Source organism: Nyctibius grandis, chromosome 1, assembly GCF_013368605.1.
Source record: "Nyctibius grandis isolate bNycGra1 chromosome 1, bNycGra1.pri, whole genome shotgun sequence".
NCBI lineage: Eukaryota > Metazoa > Chordata > Aves > Nyctibiiformes > Nyctibiidae > Nyctibius > Nyctibius grandis.
Genome location: NC_090658.1, coordinates 37,492,664 through 37,513,406, shown reverse-complemented (window position 1 = coordinate 37,513,406; position 20,743 = coordinate 37,492,664). Strand labels below are relative to the sequence as shown.

At 41.7% G+C, this 20,743-nt stretch overlaps 2 protein-coding genes across 6 annotated transcripts in view; one reads left to right on the top strand and one right to left on the bottom strand.

Annotated features, from left to right (window-relative positions):
- The window catches only part of VIT (vitrin), a 38,055-nt gene extending 32,232 nt beyond the window's left edge, over positions 1-5,823 (top strand). Inside the window, exons 14-18 of the mRNA XM_068407639.1 lie at positions 1,248-1,395; positions 1,595-1,698; positions 2,211-2,437; positions 4,511-5,024; positions 5,645-5,823. Coding sequence (XP_068263740.1) covers positions 1,248-1,395; positions 1,595-1,698; positions 2,211-2,437; positions 4,511-5,024; positions 5,645-5,823 — 1,172 coding nt within the window. The remainder of the gene's footprint in view (positions 1-1,247; positions 1,396-1,594; positions 1,699-2,210; positions 2,438-4,510; positions 5,025-5,644) is intronic.
- Positions 5,824-11,602: 5,779 nt separating this feature from the next.
- The window catches only part of STRN (striatin), a 78,083-nt gene continuing 68,942 nt past the window's right edge, over positions 11,603-20,743 (bottom strand). For all 5 annotated transcript variants that reach the window (XM_068414577.1, XM_068414540.1, XM_068414551.1 and 2 more), the window contains one exon: positions 11,603-20,702. In XM_068414577.1, the coding sequence (XP_068270678.1) occupies positions 20,533-20,702 (170 nt within the window). In that variant the 3' untranslated portion in view covers positions 11,603-20,532. The remainder of the gene's footprint in view (positions 20,703-20,743) is intronic.

The window sequence follows — 20,743 nt, the reverse complement described above, 5'->3', positions numbered from 1 at the left end:
AAAGCAGACAGCTACAGGAGAAAAAATTGAAGGTAAAGAGATGGGAAGCAGTTGCATAAGCCAGTAAGAACAATTGGTACTTTGTTGCCTTCGGGCTACCTAATGATTAAAATACACTATTTTGGACAGTCCAATTGGTAGGAGGCACCATTGGAGGGAAGTCAAGTGATGGGGATGACCTGGATGCCAAAGGGAGAAAATGTTAATTAGCACTCTAGTTATGCCAAATTTTGATCCCGCTCCTAGTCGCAGTCCAACCAATGAATGTTTTACCACTAACTTGCAGAGACGCAGGCTGGCAGTGATGAAGACAGCATTCACAGAAGCACAAAGATGAGGTTCATCTGTGTAATTATAGGGAAGAGTTTGTTTGAGTGCAGGCGTAGCTTTTCTGGAGTATTGCTTTCAGCCCAGAGAGGCAACACACATCAGCACGCTGCTGCGCACACCAGCACAAGCCTACAGCTACATGCGAAGAGAGCCCCCGCTCAGTCTGAACACACCAAGTGAAATCATCATCCCCAATGTTAGCTCCGGCCCAGAGTGAAGCTGCCGAACAATTCTGATTCAGAAGTGCAGAGATGTCAGGATTGCCGTCAGTAGCTCCTTGAAGAAACCCCACAATGTCCTTTGCCCTGAGGCACATCCCGGGCATCACACATTTAGGGAACTGAGTGGGTCTTCCCTCCCTTCTGAACAGCATTAACACAGTATGTGAAGGACTGTTCCTGTTACATCTATTATAACAATTAAGCCCACAAAAGCACAACCAAGGAAATCCCTGTGGTCTGTGCTCTGCAGGTGACCAGGTCGCAAAATCCAAGGGTCGTGTCTGGCTTTACAATCTCTCACCACCTCTGGGCTGTGAGTAAAGCCGGCCAAGCCCAAGCCGCAGCTCTGAAGGCACAGGACACGAGCCAGCTTGCTCCTGCATGCTGAGCTCTCCTCCCTAGCCCCCAAATGTGGTGCTCCCAGACTCAGCCCTGGGGACAGCTTCTTGCCCTTTTGTTACCCAGCTGGGCTGGGATGCTGTATGGGAGAAAATCATGCCAAGAATCATGTTTACCAACGAGCAGGACAGACTAGAGCCCCCAGCTGTGACCTGTCCTTGTCAAAGGCTTTTTAGTAGAGCTTGCACAGCCCGACACGTCACTGGATGCAGGCTTTTTAGGACTTTGCTCCTCAAAAGAAGCACAGCTACCAGAAAGGACTACAAACATTTTCCGTGTTTCTGTGTCTCTCCTCAGATTGCAAGGTTGATTTGTCCTTCTTGATGGATGGGAGCTGGAGCATCGGTAAACGCCGGTTTCAGCTCCAGAAGCAGTTCCTCAGTAACGTGGCTCAAGCCCTTGGCATTGGCAGCACTGGTCCTCTGATGGGCATCATTCAGTACGGGTAAGAGCTCCTCGTGCAGCTACTCCCACTGCCGCGGGGCGCGACTGCACACTCTGGCAGCTGTAGCTCTGCGGCTGACGTGCTAAAGGTCTCACTCCAGCTCGCACTCAGGAGCTGGGCAGCACAGACGGGCCCTACAGCTTTTGCATTGTTGCATGTGAAGCAAAAAACTGACAGTTGCTCTCATTTCTTCTTTCAGTGATGATCCTTCCACAGAATTTAACTTAAAAACTTATGCCAACTCCAAGGACCTAAGAAACGCCATTGAGAAGATCCCACAAAAAGGTGGACTTTCCAATGCTGGTAGGTGATGGAGCTGCTTGCGCATCCTCAGCTCAGAGAGGGCTCCAGAGCCTAGGCTGTAGCGAGTTCACACCTCCCCAGTGGGTACAGAGACTGTGACTGAACGGTGCTCAGCGCTGGGGCAGGGCTGGCAAGGGGGTACCGCTCCCACCGTGACCTACCTGCATTGGTCCAGGATCCTGCGAGTGTGTTGCAAGTGGACAGGATTTACCTTTCTCCTTGTGGGCAGGCCCCACTGACACATCAGGGATTCTTGCTAACCCAGCTTGTCACCCCCAGCCCCTCTGGGGCACAGGGAGGGTCAGGTGGGGTTCTGCACACAAGGTCTCAGGAGGCACGGGCACCGACAGCAGCAACCTCCCCTCCTGCTCGCACAGCCACAGAAACCGCTTTCCCCAGCTCTCGACAGGGCTCCAACACATGAATCAGCCCTCTGCCTACAGTTTCGTGAGATATGGTCAGGCAGAGTGCTTCCAGACCTGTAGCTCATTCTCATCCCTCTTTTATTCCAGGGAAGGCACTTGCATTTGTTAACAAAAACTTCTTTTCGGATGCTAACGGAAATCGAGGTGGAGCACCCAACGTGGTTGTAGTGATGGTGGATGGGTGGCCGACTGACCGAGTGGAGGAGGCCTCCAGGCTGGCCAGAGAATCAGGGATCAACATTTTCTTTGTCACTATTGAATCAGCTGCTGAAAGTGAGAAGCAGAACGTTATCGAACCAAACTTTGTGGACAAGGTACTTACTGGGCTGGGCTCTGTCCAAGAGCCTGCCTCTGACTACATTTTCCAAGCTGTTTCATTCAGGGCATTTCCCTTTCCTTCTTACTACTTATGGTTATTTCTTGTCCTGCTTATATTGTATTGAGGTCTCCTGTATGAAGAGCCAGGCAGCAACACTGAAGTCAGAAAGGGGATGAAGTCAGTAAAGTTCTGGTTTCAGGTGCATCATGGAGCAAATGGCTTTTTACTGACTAAACATTGGCACAAACCTGCAGTCATACTGAGACGAGAGGTTTTTCCAAATATACAGCAGCATGACAAAGCACAATTACAGCCTGAGCTTTCCACAAGCCTCCTGCTGTGCACCTCCCACACAGTAAAGGCTGAGGAGCCCTGTCAACCTAATGTCAATGCTGCATTTACAAACAGGCCCCATACATGCAATGTTGGGATACTCCCAACACAGGGACATCCCAGGTGTTCAGCTATACTGGATAACTAAACCATTTTGTTTCCACTGTTGATCTGATGCTGGTTATTTTTCCGTTATCTGTTTCTGCTCCTATAGACTTCATGATAGCTCTTGGAAAAAAGAGTAAATCCCTGCCACGTGCAGCAAAAAAAAAAAAAGAGAACGCAAGCCTTGAATGATTTGTATTTGGCACTAATGGTAGCTGCCTGCTCAACAGTGCTTCAGGGCAAGCTGCCACCCGGTTACGGCAGGAGGTATCCACCAGGTGCCAGACCAGGCTGGGCTCAAGAAGAAGAGTCGAGTTATCTGGCATTTTCAGAAAATAGATTCCCATCTGAGCTGTGTCGCTCTGTCATGGAATAATCTCCCCTGAGTTTCAGAGCTGCTCCAGAGAGCTGTGCTGTCTCTGGTCAGCATTTAATTGGACTGTAGTCTCCTTTGCATTTAATGTTTCTAAAAGGGCAAAGCTACAGTGAATCTCTGCAAACCTGCCAGGGACACGGCAGAAGTGGGAGTAGAGTGGGCTCAGAATAGGAAGGTAAAGTGGGAATGGTGACTTGATACTGCTGCATTGTAACAATAAAATAGCAGCAAGACAGTAAGAGCAAAGAAGAGCAGGACACGGTGAGAAGCCCAGACTGGTGGGAACTGTAACTCCCTTGGAGTTGTTACGCTTTATGCAAGTCAAGACCAGGCACCAAGGAAACAGCGCCTCGGTCTTTTAAAACACTCAGACACACACACACACAAAGTTGATCGATAAAGCCTGGCTTAACAAAATATTCTTACCCAGAGACCTGAGGCATTAGCACTTAAAAGGCACTAACACCAAGGACGACTTGATCTATTTTGTCCCTTCCATTCGCCCCCCACACTTGACTTATCCCACTCCCCCTTCTGTGCCACCCCTACTTCCTACCCACATTCCTCTGACTCCCACTAACCCTATAGAAGCCTCCCGCAGATCTGCTCCCTACAAGTATTCAGTTACAAAAATTAATGATTTTTTTTACTCTTTGGCAGAGCCAGCACAACAGGGAATCTTTACAGGCTTTTTGCATTTTCACTGAAATTGCCTGCGTTTTTTTCTGCTTAGAAGGGTATGAGCCAAGGACAACCCAACATCAGCCCCAGGTTTCAGTTCAAGGTAGTAGGGTTTGTCAGCAGGCAAAACTTTCCTTGTTGCCCTGAATGATGGGAGCTGAAGTCGCCATCTGGCAAACACACGGGTTCCCATAATGCCCACTGGAGCCACACTAACAGCAGCTCTGTGATTTGGATGCTTTTTCTGCGAACAATGTAACTCATCTAAAAAAGCCTGACAGGTGGCAAACTTGCTTATTACATTTCTTTCAGTACTATAATAGCAGCTCCATTCCACAGGTTTTTTTTTTTAAAAAAAAAGGCAGGAAAAAACTGTCTCATTACACAAGTATCTGTGATGTTACATTGATATCACATTACATTCCCAGGGAAGCAGATGGTGACTGGAGGAGAGGCCACTTCAGACTCCAGCATAGCTCTTTCCAGGAGCCTATATTTACAGTTTAGCTACATACCCCAGCTCAAACAGGCGGACTGAATTTCCATTGCGTTCGTCCTTGTGTTGTCTTGCAGGCAGTGTGCAGGACAAACGGCTTCTATTCCATCAATGTGCCCAGCTGGTTCAGCCTACACAAGGTGGTGCAGCCCTTGGTGAAGCGGGTCTGCGACACTGATCGGCTGGTTTGCAGCAAGACATGCCTCAATTCAGCTGATATCGGCTTCGTGATTGATGGCTCCAGCAGCGTCGGCACCAGCAACTTCCGCACAGTCCTCCAGTTTGTAGCCAACATCAGCAAGGAGTTTGAGATTTCGGACACCGACACCCGCATCGGAGCTGTTCAATACACCTATGAGCAAAGGCTCGAGTTCAGCTTTGACAAGTACAGCACGAAGCAGGATGTGCTGAGTGCTATTAAAAGGATCAGTTACTGGAGTGGTGGGACCAGCACGGGAGCGGCCATCAGCTACGCCTCAGAGCAGCTCTTCAGCAAATCTAAACCCAACAAAAGAAAGATCATGATTCTCATTACAGATGGCAGGTCTTATGATGATGTCAGAGTGCCGGCCATGGCAGCTCACCGAAACGGTAAGCTCTTCTATCGCTACCTACTCTCCCCAGACACCTCAGCATTTATGCAGGTCAGAGAAATGCAGTTTTCTATGATTTGAAGGTGCTGGATGAAACTTCATGAAGGAAGTGTAGCACCTCACCCTGGCGTCTCATTGAGCTCTAACAAGACCAGCATTTGTTTAATATCTGAATGAGGAACTTCAAAAAAAAAAAAAAAATCACATCAATTTAGCGAAACACAGCTATGTTTAGGAGATCTCAAGGGATTTCTACTGTCTTAGTAACACATGAACCCTCCTTTGGCTTTCCAGTCAGAATAGTCATACATCTTCCAACACAATTGTAAGACATTTGCATTGGAACAAGAACTTGTTGTTCAGGAGCCTGTTGTTCAGACTCAGAGCAGAAGCTTTACTATTACTTAAACCTTTTTGCTGTTGGCAAAAGGTACTTCCAAAGCACAAACTAGGCCTTTCCTCCAATTCAGAAATACCATTTTTATACAGGGAGAGTCCACTGCAACTCACCGCCCATATTTTTGTGGCCTGGCAACTACGTTTGCAGCGTTGGTCCTAAATCAAATTTAATGCAATGACAACTTTTATGCTCATTCTAAACTCTGGGTTTCTTTCCAGGAGTTATAGCTTACTCCGTTGGAGTTGCTTGGGCAGCCCAAGATGAACTGGAAGCCATTGCAACAGACCCCGATAAGGAGCATTCCTTCTTCGTGGATGAATTTGACAACCTCTACCGCTTTGTTAATCAGCTGATCCAAAATATTTGCACAGAATTTAATGCCCAGCCACGGAACTGACAGACTCGAGCAAGGCGGGACCCTCGGGCGCCATGCTGAAGGCACGCTAAGGAGTAATGCCAGCCCTCAGTTCAAGAAATACTGGAGGTGTTTTTCTCTGGCACTTTCCAGTCAGCAAGGCTGATTGCAGCTCTGTCCCTATGCATGATAATGCTCTGTGTAGACTGTTGATAATTATTTTTTTTCCTTGCAGGCTTCAGGAACTCTGGTTTGGATGGATAGTGAAAGAGGCAGTAAAAATAGAGGAAATAACTGGAGTTGTTTGAAAAGCTGCTTCCAGTATAGAGCCCTGGCTTGTCTGATTCCCACCTTTGGGCACACACAAGCTCCTTAAAATGTACCACCTGCTTCCTGAAGTGGCCAGGTCCCTTCAGGGAGCAGCCACACTGCTCAGCTGCTGTGGCAGAAGCACCTCAGTGTGGCATTGCCCACCAGACAACATCCAGGTCAGGGCTGAAATACCAGACACTTTTTTTCGGGGGCTGGGGTGGCGGGGACACAAATTTTAGTACCTTCTTAAAAGCAGGCACTCTCTCCATACAGCTGTCTTGCCAGCAAGTTAAGCTTCAGCTAGTGTAAACTCAAGCACTGAGATTTATCCAAACCCAGAGACTGGAAAGCAAGAGAGAGGAAAGAGTCAAGCTGTGGGACCCTACAACCATTTGTCAACCCCAATAAAGGCCCAAATCGACAAAGTAGCCAACACACAGGAACTGGAATCTAGTCTCCTACAGCACTGCATTAATACTTGATTTTGAGAAGTGTCTTGTCCCCTTAGCTCTCTTGCTCCGCTCTTGTGTGGCTCAAGGCCTGCAGGACCACAGGAGAGCTGCCAGGACAGGGGAGACTCTTTGAGAAAAATTGTGGGTTTAAGTTGCTTGCAATCAGAAAAGCATTTGAGACCCACTGCTCTATTGTTAAACCGCGGCTCAGAACAGCTTACAGCAGTCTCTGGTGCGAGGAGAGCTATTCAGGAGCCATTAACAGGATTTAAGAGGGAATTATCTGAAGTTCTGTATTACACACTGGGAAAAGCAACATTTCAAGCATTTACAGACACCCACTCCCAAATTTGGGATTGATTTCTGTTTTATGGATTGGTTTCAAAAGGAACCTACTACAGCCCTGGATTAATCAAAACACACGGTTGTTTTTTAAGTGAAGAACTAGCCATATCACTAGTCAGTAGGGAAGGAGTGACATATTAAGAAGATCAAAAGAATTGCACTTTAATTAGGAAGCAGCAGTTGCTGGTTATGTTTCTATCCAGTATAATTAAGAAAACATGTTCATTAAGCAAAGTTATCAAAGGAAAGGGATGGAATTTCACAGCCAACAAAACAGTGCGTGTTCATGCACCTTATGGCAATAAAAGCCACGTCACGTCAGGCTTGTGGAACTAACAGGAAAAAGGAAGAAATTAAAACTCAAATTTCACATCTTACTCAAAAACAGGCTTTTAATAGCATTTATAGCTTTAATAACCATGACCCAGGATGTTTATTATTCACATAGAAATGTTAATTGAAGTAAATTGCCATAAGGAAGACTCCTTTCTGTCAACAGAAGTAGCACAATCTTTTAAATCATCATGTTTGGAAATACGACTGAAGTAGCTCAAAAATTACCAATTAAGTAAGCACAATGCAAACTAATGAGAATGGCAGATTCTGCATGATCTCCCTGGTGTGGTAACATAAGTCAGCCTGGGGTCCTCTCAAGAGGTTATCAAAACCAATCCTGGATGAAACAGCAGATTTACACAGGGAAGGTTCAGATCTTCCACTTGGAAGAAACATTCAGTTTCAGCTTTAACTGCACATCATCAGTGCAATAACACTACCCAGACAGAAGATGCAGCGCACTGCCAGCTTCCAAAAAAAAGCAAAGCAAAGCCATAAAATCTATTTGTACGCGGAGTTTTTAACACTAATCTGTGCTGCTGCACTTCCACAGCAATAGCCTCTTGGCTCAGAAAAAAGTGAAGATTAAGGATAGAGAGGTAGAAGCAGAGCAACCCCAGATACCCCCATCTTCTGACCCACCTCCCTCACTACCATTCTGCTGAAAGCATCTTTCTCTGTTAACAAGGGACATCACATGGGCTGGCCAAAACTCAAATGCATAAACTGAATTTACTGGGGACTTCAGTTCAGACAGCAGATTTATTGTCTGAAAACCTGTTTGCTTGGGGTTTAATTTGGGGCTAGCTGAGAAAAAGGCCTGAGTCTTAAATTTTAGCTACTCTTAATATCGTGGTTTAGTTTTTAATGCAACAGCTTACCACTGCGTATTGTTTTCCGTACCGGCTGTACTCTTGCAGCACAGAAGCCTGGTACTCTGCAGAGACTCCCCAGTGTTTCACTTGTGCTCTGCCGAAAGCGCAGCACAGACAGCCGAGACATTAGAAGCAGTTAGAGCCACACGTGTTCTCTAGGATATGCATTTTAATTTCTTCCAAAAGCTTAAGCTTCAAGCAACGGCAGTGAGCTTTCAAATGCTCTTTCACAGGGAAGCTGCACAGCTATCTTCTGTGTCAAGCATGTATAAAGGGTTTGTTGTTGTTTAAATAGTTTATCTTAAGTTTACAAAAAACTATGGCGCTCAGTTGCAAATGTGCATTTTTATTAACTTCTCAGGATGACCTTGAAATTGTTGGATCTCAAAGTGTGAAAGTGGTTTAATGTTTAATCTGACTCTCATCTAAACTTAGATGTCCTATTCATAAACACTGTAAACTTAAGCATAAGCCTCAAAACTTGTAAGAATACACGCTTCCATTAACAAAAGCGAGTGGATCAGCACAGAACAGACTCCTCTTAACCTTTACCTTTCACAGCCATCAAAATACATGCCATCTACTAAAGTCTCTAATTACTGTTTTATTAAAAAACAAGATAACTTACATATAAATCTTCATAAATGCTCAAGGGGATATATTTGAGGAAAGCAGCAGAACTCCTTCTGTAACATATACAAGCTATTTTGAGCTTATCAATACAAGTTGCTATATCTTTTGCAATAAAATTGTCCCAAAGGCATATGCAGTACATCTCGTCTCCTATGTATGTGGTTAAAAAATAAACACCAAATATGGCCCATGCCATTTTAGTTTCTGAAATGCAGCTGAGGTTCTTACTAGATTATGGAAGACCTATCAAGGCTGGTAAAGCCCCAGGCATTTCAATGTTGTTCTTTCACATGCTCAGCTGAAAAAAAAGCCTAAGAGTGAGCTAGCAGAGGAAGGACCACCAAATCACCTATCAGAGGAATCGGTCACTGAAGCAGAGTCTAATGGCTGAAAGGCATCAAAATCACACATACTTTTTTGTACACGTCTTATTTGGAACGAGGCTTCTTTTGGAAGCTGAAAAACCCCTAACACAGTCTCTACACACTTTATAGATGCAGGGCTGAATCAAGAGATCTAGATGTCCAGACGCTTGATGCTGGGCCACTTAGTTTGGATGCCTGACCAGTGTGGTGAAACCTTCTGTCTGGCTGAGGCATCCAAAAGAGAAGGGCACCAAACAGCTGGACTTGGAGGCATGCAGCCAGACAGGGCTGGGACCTGTCTGAACTAGTCACTGAATACATAGCCAAAAGGGGTTTGTCTGATCACCCTCTCCCCTAGGGAATCAGCATCTTTGCACTCAGGAGTTGTGCTGGTGGCTTATCACTGCTCAGCAATCATGGTGCAGAACACCCCCCTGGAAATAAATACTGACGTCCATGCTCTGAAAGCCTTGGGGTAGCTCTATGACAGCACCTCTTGCCTCTAACTCCAGCATTAGCTACTCACATTCTGGGTGAATAAAGTTCAATGCAAAGTCCAACCATCTCTTCAGAGAGAGGTAATTCAAAGCCCCGTTTCCCAGCAGTATCTTACCTTGCTGGTCCTGGGACACTCGGCACCTCTGCTGTCACTGCCACCCTGCACAGAAGGCATCGCCTGCTGTGTGCACCCTCTTGCTCCTCAGCTGCTGCCGCTTTGCTGGTTCAGCAAGAGGAGGGTTCCCCCATGGCAGCTGCTGAATTTGCAGACAAGCTTCCCCTTCCTCCTCGCATTCCTTGCCCCACGGCTCTCCAGCACACAAGGGGAACTGTTCCAGCAACCAGGAAAAGCTCCAGGGTTAAGCATCCAGACAGGACCAACCCAGTCTAAATGTCCTTAGTGGATTTAACACCCTACCTGTAAACTCCACAGAAAATTATCCACGTTATCTACTTGGCAAGTCAAAGCAAGCAGTAAATATCAGAAATATTACCTAGACACCAAACACTAAGTTAGTCTTCTGTAGTATACATACCTTAAATTACTTCATGGTGGAACAAAGTGACTATCATTCTTGTAGTTATTTTTCTCTGCCCATCAGCAATATTACGGAAACATCTTGATCCCTTTTCTTCTCCATTCTCATCTCACTTTGAGAAGTCTTAGACAGTACCAGGCCATCTATATTTGCTAAATCACCTACATATTGAAAACATTGCAAGTGTTCCCTGCCTCTGGCAGGGGGGTTGGAACTAGATGATCTTTAAGGGCCCTTCCAACAGAAACCATTTGATGATTCTATGTACATTATATAGCTGAGTGTCTCAAATTCCTAAAAGTAGTCTCTTTTTTCCCTTGTTAAAAACTTCAACTGGGTGGTATCACAGGTTTTAGCACTGCATCAGCTACATCACTCACAGTCAGCTGTCAGTCATACTGAATGGCAAGAGATGCAAGTGTTAAGTTTCCTTAACACCAGTTTAACCCCTTCTCTGATTTCTAATAAAAACTCTGATAACAGAGTTCAAAAACTCCAGCACTCACTCACAGAAATGACTTCTTTCTAAGCACAAAGAGAAGTGGTAGTTAAAAGTTTCACCATACAGCTGAAGAGAACATGCTCACTTTTCTCACACCCAAACCATTATGGGGACACGTCTTGTTCCTAGGCAAACCCATAAGGACATCAGGAAGGCCTCCCATGTGGAATGGTTGCTCCTACATTGTTTATGAAATCTTCTTTCTCCCTGCCTCAGGAATCTTCTACTGACCCTCTCTGGAGGCAGAACACTGGGGTGAATGCAATTGTAGTAATTTCATAAAGCAATTCCTCCTTTCCTATGAGGAGGGAAGATGAGTAGGACTAAATCAGAAGGGTTAGTTTACCTACCATGTAGAGGAGATGAGAACTTCAGTTATCCCACCTACAAGCTTAGAAAAAACAGGATGGACTCACTAACAAGTTGTTCTGCTCAGTTCTGTGTAGGTTCCCATACCACCCCCTCAACAGTGCCGTTCTGAGCATCTTCCCGTAGCAACGTGACTACCATCTGTGATGTGTGGTTTGCTCTCCCTCATCCTCCCCCCAAGGGCAAAACCATGCGCTTATTATTATGGTAAATGAATGTTCTCCCCAGGAAGCGTGATCAACGCACCGCTGACAGACCAGCTCCTGCACAACAGCGCCGTTCCCACTCTGCGTGTCTGTTCACCCCGTGAAAACACTGGGGACTGTGGGCCCAAGGGCATGGAAAGACGTAGGGTGCCAGCCGTGCCAGGATGGCAGAGCTGTACAAAACCAAGACATATGGAGAACAGAAAAACTGAGACACTACAGTGAATGGTAACACTTTGCACAGTTCAAAAGGAAGCTCACACGAAGCTACCCCGTGCCCCTCCAAACGCATGTCTGCTCGTCCTAGTCTGAGTGCCCTTCCCCTTCTAGTACACACTCCGAGGCCACAGTCTTGTGATAAAACACAGAATTATGAACACAATACAAAATGTTGAAAAATAGTATTTATTAGCACCCAATTTACATAATTATATGGTACAAATGACACTTTACTTGCTGCTGTAACATTAAATAAAGCTGCTCTGAAAAACCATCGCTTATTTCCGGAAGTCCATGTGATTTTGCTCAGCACAGAATGCGGGTACAGTATACAGCGACCCCACTTCACTACTGTCATACCGATACAAATACCTGCATCGTTACCTCAATGTGCACTCAGTTTAAACGGCACACTAACATAAGCAGATCTATACAATTTTAATGACAAAATATTTACTTGACTTATTCAGGCAAGTGAATGTAGCTTTAAATATAACCTATCCAAGAAGTCTCACAAAATAGGAATTGCAGTGAAAAAGAGAAAATTCAGGGCTGCAGCTGAGAAGCTCAAAAATATATTGGCGTATTTCAAAATAATTTCCCTCTGAATTTTCTACCTATCTTTGACATTTTAGACATTTATCCAGGATTTTAAACTACTCAATTTTAGTAAGAAGTTCAATATTAAGTGTTTGAAGAAGCATTTGCACTTGAAACAAAAATTTATAGTTTTTATAATAAATGCTTATCAAATCTTTGGAGAACTAATCACTTTTTCACTTTTCTCATGCCCCATGATTAAGAAGCCTTTCTGAAATAATAAAATACATGAAATTTATGGACGCTTACTCCCAAGAAAACTATTTCCTTCACAAGTTAGAAAACAGAATTTCTCTCTTAAAATAACGTTCACTTTTGTACGACAGAAGCATTTAAACAAGGTAATTTGGTAGTACCAAAATTCTGACACAGCCTTGTACTGAGCCATACACAAAAATTGACAAGCAGACTATTACTCAATGAGTAGGTATTTCTCATTTGGATCCACCACTTTGCAGGACACTTCAAGCCCAACATTGTTTCAAAGTAGTCATTCAAAACTGGTGTGCAAAATCATAACCTCAGCACAATTCCGAAGGGGAGTCTTAATTTCCTTTAGCTGTTTATATATCAGTCACAGTAGCCTTTTCATACCAATTATCTGTCATGGAAGTGACCCAAAACAGAAGAGGAGCAACTGTAATTACTAACATTTAAGTGGTTATCACCTATGGTATCTTCTCCAAAAGAGAACTGTCAGGTAACTCTAAGTTCAATAGTTATTCTTGTAGAGAGGAAGAAAAAGTATATTAATATAAACAACAACAAAAAAATCTCAAACTACGGTCCATAAGGCAAATAAATTTGGAATTTTTTTTTTTAACCTGACAGTTTCTTTTAAAAGAAACCAATTTAAGATATTTATACAAAATATATTGCAGGTAGTTGACACGCTGACAAATGTCAACAGAAAATTGTAGAGTAACAATACTCTTCTCGTCACAGATTTTCTTCTACAAGTTTTTTCAGATGCATGATTCAAGGAAAATATAGCACACGACTGCTTTTCAGTCTGCTTAGGCTATAAAGGTACAAGAAATTATTAGCTAATACGCTCAGTTTGCATTTCCAGAAAAAGTGCTAACATGGATGAGACAGTTTTCAAAACCTATGCATGCTTGTCAATGCCTGACTGCAAGGAAACGATTCTAGGAGCCATACACCTGAAAACAAGCTACATTCAAAAAGCACTATCCTGATGACAGGAAGAATAAAAAAATAAATTCTTAATGGAAAAATATTAGCTTGAAGTCCATCATTTATCCCTTATACAATGTTTTTGGCTGCTTTTAGTAAGTAATCAAAAAATAATGAAAACATTTGGCTTGGCAACAAGTTATCCCTTCCCTTTCAGAATAGTACAAATCCAGCTGCATCAATCTTTTCTCAACATCCTTGTCTAATACGCTGGTGTGAGGACCAAGGTGTGAGGATCAAGGGTTTCTTGAAATACCAAAGAAGTAATTTTGGGAGCCTGCAATTCAAACTGAAGGAATGCAAGTACACCAGGCTTGAGGACTGTGTCAACACAAGGCTCTGAGCAGCTTAAAACACACATGTGCAGGGATGGTTTAAATGTGGGTGTGATCTCCCAGGATCACAACATGGCTTGGCAGCACGAGCAGGGGGAAACTAGTTTAACACACAATACCACAACCCAGACTCAATCAGGAAGATAGCTGGGCTAAAAAGCATATATTAAATGTCTTTTTAGTTCATCCGTAGTTTGGATTTTGTCATCCAACAACAAACCTCTCCTGACAATGAACCAGTTGAGACCTACAAATTGTACTATTCAACTGGATTTACATCTTCTGTAGTGGAATTCAGATTCCCAAAGCCAATTTAAACGATACAGCACTTTAAGTTTTCACAACAGACTACAGAGCAGCAAAATGAAGTCAGCAGGTGGGGTAAGAGGTAACTCAGTAGAATTAGATGAACTGGGAATAAGGAGGTACAAATCAGCCTTTTGGTGGTGGGAGGGGTAGGGCTGAAGCTGAAAGCCCACGACTCTTCAAAAACCACTCTAAGAGAAAATCAATAGTCCTTTATGAAATTTACTCTGCAATGAGAGCCCACTGCAGATGGGATTTTAAGATTCTCAGAAAATATAGCCTAGAGGAGAATTTAAATGGGAAGATAAAAATCAGATATCAAAAGGACAGATAACCTGCACAACAGGTATGTTCATTAGCACAGGCAGAGACATCATTTTAGAGGTCTTACTTCTCACCATCCTCCCTCCTGGGCTTAGTCCCACCAGCTGAACAAGAGCACTTGCCTGAGCAAGGACTATTTACACAAAGGTCATCCTAGTCCCCCCCACTCCCTGTGTGTTTGTTCATTTGCTCTGTTGTATGTATTACTACCTTTTACCATATGGGTTATTTCTTGTAAAACACCCCCTATATAACTTCATGGATTAACACTGTGGTTTTCATCAGTTTCTCTGCTGCTCAGCAGAAATATTGCAGAGTTTGTGACTAGCAGTCTACATGCCACAGCTTTCAGTAATGGCGTTCGTCTCTAAGCTTAGACACTGATGATGAAAGAGTCAAGACTGTTCACCTATTGTAACCCTCTTCAATGAAACACATTATCAGATTTAGATAAAATTTTCTCAATGCCTTCATGTCCTTACGGGACAAGGGAGCTTCCCAAAACATTCGAGTAGTTTTTTCATGGAAATCTTCACGTCCTCTCTGTCACTCAACACTAACAGCCACGCTGAGCATCCCTACAATGCTCACCAACAGCAGGTGCCCAAGAAAACCCAAATTACCATGTCAAAGAATGCAACATCTTATGTATAGTAAATTGGCTTGTATAAGTGATTTACTATCATATTCTGATTTCTTCATTCTTAACGGTGTAGTCCAAAACAGTTTCCACCAAAAAGCCACAAATTTCAGAATGTTTTTAAATGCTATATTATAAGCAGCATCATGTTTTCACAGTTATTTCCATGAATCTTATCAGCTCACCATTAGAAAGCTGAAAGACATACATGCTAAGTGACTCACAAATTACCTGGAACCATTGGTCCCATTCACATCTCATTTGTAAGAGAAAGTACTGAAGGAGTATTTTTTACAGAATGGGCCATTTAATGTGAAGCGAGTCATACAGATGACACTGTACGTAATACATATTAAATATGTAGATTATGACTGGAGGAAAGGAAAAGAAAAGGAAAATAAGAAACAAGCCTAAAATTCTACTCTGCTTCCCAAATTTTGTGGCTTTGGTTCAATATTAACAGACATCATGAGACAAAGTCTTAGTCCTTCAAATTTGTTTTTAAATAAATGTTTACCTGGAAGCAAAAGAGTAGTCCCACTACAGTGACTGAGGAACTTATCTTCGCATAACTGGGTCCCCAACATGAAGACTATGTTAGCAGAAGAGGAAGTTCTGTTCTTAGAATTTAAGTAATAAGCTATTACAAATCTCTTGCCATCTCCTCATCTAAAGCGACGTAGTTTTGAAAGTTGAACAATCTCCACCTTTGACACAAGAGTGCATAATTTGGAATCTGGATATATACTAGATTTTATCCTTCATACAACCTGCAGCCAATGGACGAATGAATAAATCTGAAAAATCATTATGGGTAAGCATTGCTAAACTTGCTACTCTAACCTTTTAATGTTTTCCTTTGTGATACCAGCAGGCTAAACTCCGCACTGCTCCCCAGTTTGCCCAAGATGACACCAGTCACATTGAGGGCACACTGGTTCTGGCAATGTAACCTACTATCTCTATCCCCTACAGAGTTCAGCAAATGGTCTCCCTGCTTCCCTCGCTGTTCGGCACACACGCCAAATGATCGCTGCCCACAGATCTGCAAAGTAAAAATACAAATAATCTCATTTGCAGATACTTTCACGCTGCAGAAATTACTCATCTTAGATCACAAACATGATGCTTCAGCAAAGAGGACTCCAAGGAGAACACTGCTGTAGTCTCATGTACAGGCACAGGGGCAATCACAATGGCTGCATTTTCTTCCTTAACTCAACCTACATTACTAGGTTTTACTAGATTTACTAGATATTTCACACAGGTGTCAAGTAGGCTCCCTAGGACAGTCTGCAAAGACATTGCCAAACCACAGCCTGCAAACGCTTCCAAATACACATCTTGAAAGGCATTAAAAAAAACCCAAAAAACCAAAATGTGCTTATCTGATGGTTATGCCCGCTTTTAATTTTTTTGTTTCCTTTGAGATGGACTAAGACTTCCGCCAATCAAACACTGCTCAAATGACACATCAGTTTATGGAAATTGCTGCTCTCCAAAATTACATTGTTAAAACGTGAGGAAGGAGGTTGGAAAGGGGACACATCTGTGATCAAACAGGTGTACTGAAAAAGGTGGTGTAACTAAGTCCTTTGTCTCTTACACATGTATTCAAAAGGACAAGTTTCTGGTTACTTTAAATTTATAACTGCAAAATGGTGTTGTATGACCTAATCGCAAAGCTGTACAGCGAACACCACACACTTACTCAAACACATTATATATGAGACTGCTTTAACGTAACATTACTTGAAAACATACGGCCTAAAAAATAACCTACAGTACATGGCATACAGTTCTACAGGCTTCTTGCTAAAGAACACATTTTATCAAAATAAAGATGAACGAGATCCCAAAATACTCATTGAGTGATTTTCTTACAAGTAATAAAATCTTTTATATGTATGTCAAAAGTTTACTCTTTGAGGCACAAAAATAAATGCTGACACTAGGATTTTGTAAGAGTGAAGAAAATGTTTTCCACAACATAAATATATCTAGAGCTTCTTCCAGGCTATGCCAAATCATTTTGTGCAAGTGTTTTGGTAATTGAATCAAATATGTGAAAGCAAACAGCACAGTGAAGTGAAATAGAAATAAAAACAAGAATACTTAAACCTAGCGGACCAATTTTCAACATACCGAAGGACTGAAAATTCTCCGATTAAATTAGTTAGTAAAACCAGAATCAACAGCACAGGCTAATGCACACAAAAAATTAGATGAGTTAACCGTTAAAAAAATGTACTAGGAAAATTAGATATGGAAAAAATAATGGTAAAATGCCATATACTGATGTTGCACAAAAATGCTTTTTTTGCAAGAATAAGCCTTAGGTCCAGTTTTGTTTACATCTTCAACAGATATATGTATCACATTCATCTGAAGTTACCAATTACACTGAACCAGGAAGAACTGCACATAAAAGGGAAAAAAAAAAATAATTTAGAGCCCTCAGAGATCAGAAGTTCAAAGCTTATAAAACCCAGGATAATCATGAAACAGTAAAGAAGTATCTAGCTGCAAAAGAATCATAACATACTGAAAGTGAAGAAGAAACCTGAGAAGCAACAATGCTCAAAGTTATTTAAAACAGTTGTCAGAAATAAAGAAATACGATTTGGGTTTGTGAGGCACTAGCCAGAAGACCAAAAGTTTGCTCTTCCTACACAAAAGCATCATGTTACAGAGGAAAAAGCCAAACAAAACACACTTAACAGATGACCTTCAGACTAAGTCCAACAAATCATGCATGTGGAATGGTGGCGTGGGCACCAAGATATGGAGAACTGAGCTATAAAGCTGAAAACAAGAAAAAGTTGTGTAAAAAGAGCAGACTAAAAAATAGCTTGAAGAAAGTGGGAAGGAATGGAAATATACAGCTAGAACCAATGTGTGCATGCAGGTTCCAAATTACAAAGATGATGAGGAATATGTAAAATGGCACAAAACATGGCTTGGAATACTGGCATGAAGTTACAGAAAAGAACTACTAAACATCATGTAAATCCTCCTGTCAGTGAGATGCAATCAATGAAATAATCTTCAAAAAGAAGCCTGATTGTTTAGAACATATATAAAACCTCACTGGCCAAGACAATATTAAAATGCACAAGTCTACAACCTGCTTTAGCAAGCAGATGGACTAGATAACCTAATTTTTTTCATCTCTAACTCCTATGATGATGTTCAGAAGATCTAACAGGCTCATGCACAATACCCTGCAGTCCTACAAGTATGTGAGCAAGTACAGTAAAAAGACATTGACATCAATTATGAAGACCAGCACAAAAATATATATACTCCACAACCTCTTTGTAAGGCTACATTTGTTTTGTTTTGTTTTTTAAAGGCACCTCATCCTCTAGCTATTGCCAGCTTTTAAAAAAAAAATCACTTTTCAGTTTGAGCAATAGCTCAATAGCGAGAAGGAAACATCTTTCAATTCACATTTGAACAGCCACTTCTTACATTCCAATTGTAATCAGAATGACAGTCTTCAAAAACAAGCAGGCCAGCCTATTAGTTTTATGTACAGCAATTTAAACAACTGTAACTACATATTGTATTGTGTAAGCAAAAGCACAACATTCATTTCATACTCACACCATTATCCTTTGTAGACACAAACTCAAGAGAATTCTTAATACTAAGACATTAAAATGCACCCATGGAGTCTTCCCTTACTAGACACATTTAATACATGTTTACAATATATATACACATATATAATATACATAACTTTTAGAATTTTTCAAATAAATCTTTGTAGTTTCCTCTTCAAAAAAGAAATAAAATAATATCACTGAAAGAATACGAGTCAAGTACACAGAACTCTCACAAAGTTGAATGCTCAGTTTTGCAGCCAAGTTTCCCCCTTTCCATCATAACCAAAACACTTTATAAAAACTAAATAATCTGAATTACTATTGTAGTCATCTGTTTCATGGTAAAAGTTCTAATCTTATCTATGGAAATACATTGCATATCAATATCATGAAGTGACATCTGAATATTCTGAGCAATAAAAGGTATTCCAGGATATTTTAGCAGTAAATGTAATGTTTTGCAGGCTCAAACAGCACAGGTCAACCTTTATTCTAAATAATATAGTTGATTTAAACTCCAAGATCAGCTTCAAATGTGGTCCCATCCCCAAGCCCTATATCAAAAACCCTATGTTGATATCTTTCAATGATTCCTTTTTAAAAAGTGTCAGTTTAAAGGTAAAGATTTACTTATCAGTTTCCAGTCTTAACCTCAGGCTGGTATGTGGAAGAGTTGTGTTGGGTTCTTTCCTACTCACATCAGCACCAGAAATCATCTCCAGCAGAAATTCTGCCTTCCATTCCCATTAGAGGAAAATACAAACTTCAGGCTTATGAGCAGTAATAACTCTGATGGTGACACATAAGAATCCACTCACCTTCCTTTAAGAAGGGATAAAAAGACTAAAAAATCAGATTAAAAGTTATTTGTCATTCACATCAACAGAGAAGCTCTGAATAGATAAACAAAGCACATCTGTTGAGGAATTACAAGAAGCACTCATTCTTCAGGTAACCTAATGAATGGCACGATGCGTCCAGTGAAGCGGACAAGTTAAAAAGTTCCACAAATGTTGAAGCTGGCAAACACCTCTAGAAGTCGCAGAACCTCTCAAACTGATGGAACTTTGTATAGTTCCCACCTATTTTGCACTAGTAGGATCGATACAAAGCATCAGGCACAGGTTTAATCTTCGAAAGAAGTATTTCACTGTTATCCTTAATGCCCAGAATGATACCCTTTTTAGCAGGAACAGAAAGAGGAGATGAATGTTTGATAGTTAAATTGTAGGACAGCATCTTTGGAAATCTTTGTGATAATTACTTGTGCCAGATCTCCAAGAATAAACTGCATTATAAATCTGAATAAGTTAAATCTGCTACTACAGTATATACAGACTGCTTCAGTCTGTTGTTAATTGGGACTATACTAAAGGCTCAACTTCTAGCCACATGCTAATACAGTCTTTAAAAAATTATATAAATTTTTTTGCAAACTAAATATTTACCGTATAACAGAAGATGTAACAAAAACTTTACTGCATTTTAATTTGTGTTAGTAATTTGCTTTCCTTTAATTGCATTTATCTTAGTTTATCAGCCAGGTGGCTGAGATTAACTACCTGCTACTGCTTGCTGAACAAGATCTACTTTATTAATACCAAAGGGATGACAAAATGCCTCTCACATGACACAGTAATGAGCACATGAACTGTCACTTTTTCCAGGTGATTTAATTTTAAGTACATTAAGATTCCTCAACGAGAAGCATCCTAGGAAGTTTCCCTCTTTTCCTACTCCCTGATGCAATTAGACCCCTTCTTTCCAGTACTCAATTTTATTAATAGAGAATACATAGACCTAGTTTCACCCAAGGCCTGCCTGGACGAAAATTCACACCCTTTGAAATAAAAGCATTTCATTTGTTTTTTAACTATTTGAAACTGAGAGTTTCCAAGCTCTCAGCACCAGCTGAGCTCACAGAAACCAGAACAAACATCAATTTAGAAAACAGCACCCTGCAAAACTAAACACTTACAAACATTCTCTGAATTATAGGGCAGGATAAGAAGACTCATGCCCTCCTCTTCTCTTTTGTGCAGCTGGTTAAATATATACAAAGCTAGAGTTGAAAGGCAAGCACTCTGTCATACAAACACTTTAGCCAGGGCATCTGCTCCTGCACTGGCAATATAACATTTGGAGGGGTGGAATGCCACATCATGAATGGACTCATCAAATTTTTTGCGATGAGCAGTAAATTCTTGGATGCAGGTCTTGCTTTCAAGATTCCACAAGCGAATCGAACAGTCATGACCTAAAGAAAGGGGAAACAGTTTTCTTTACAATTCTCATGTC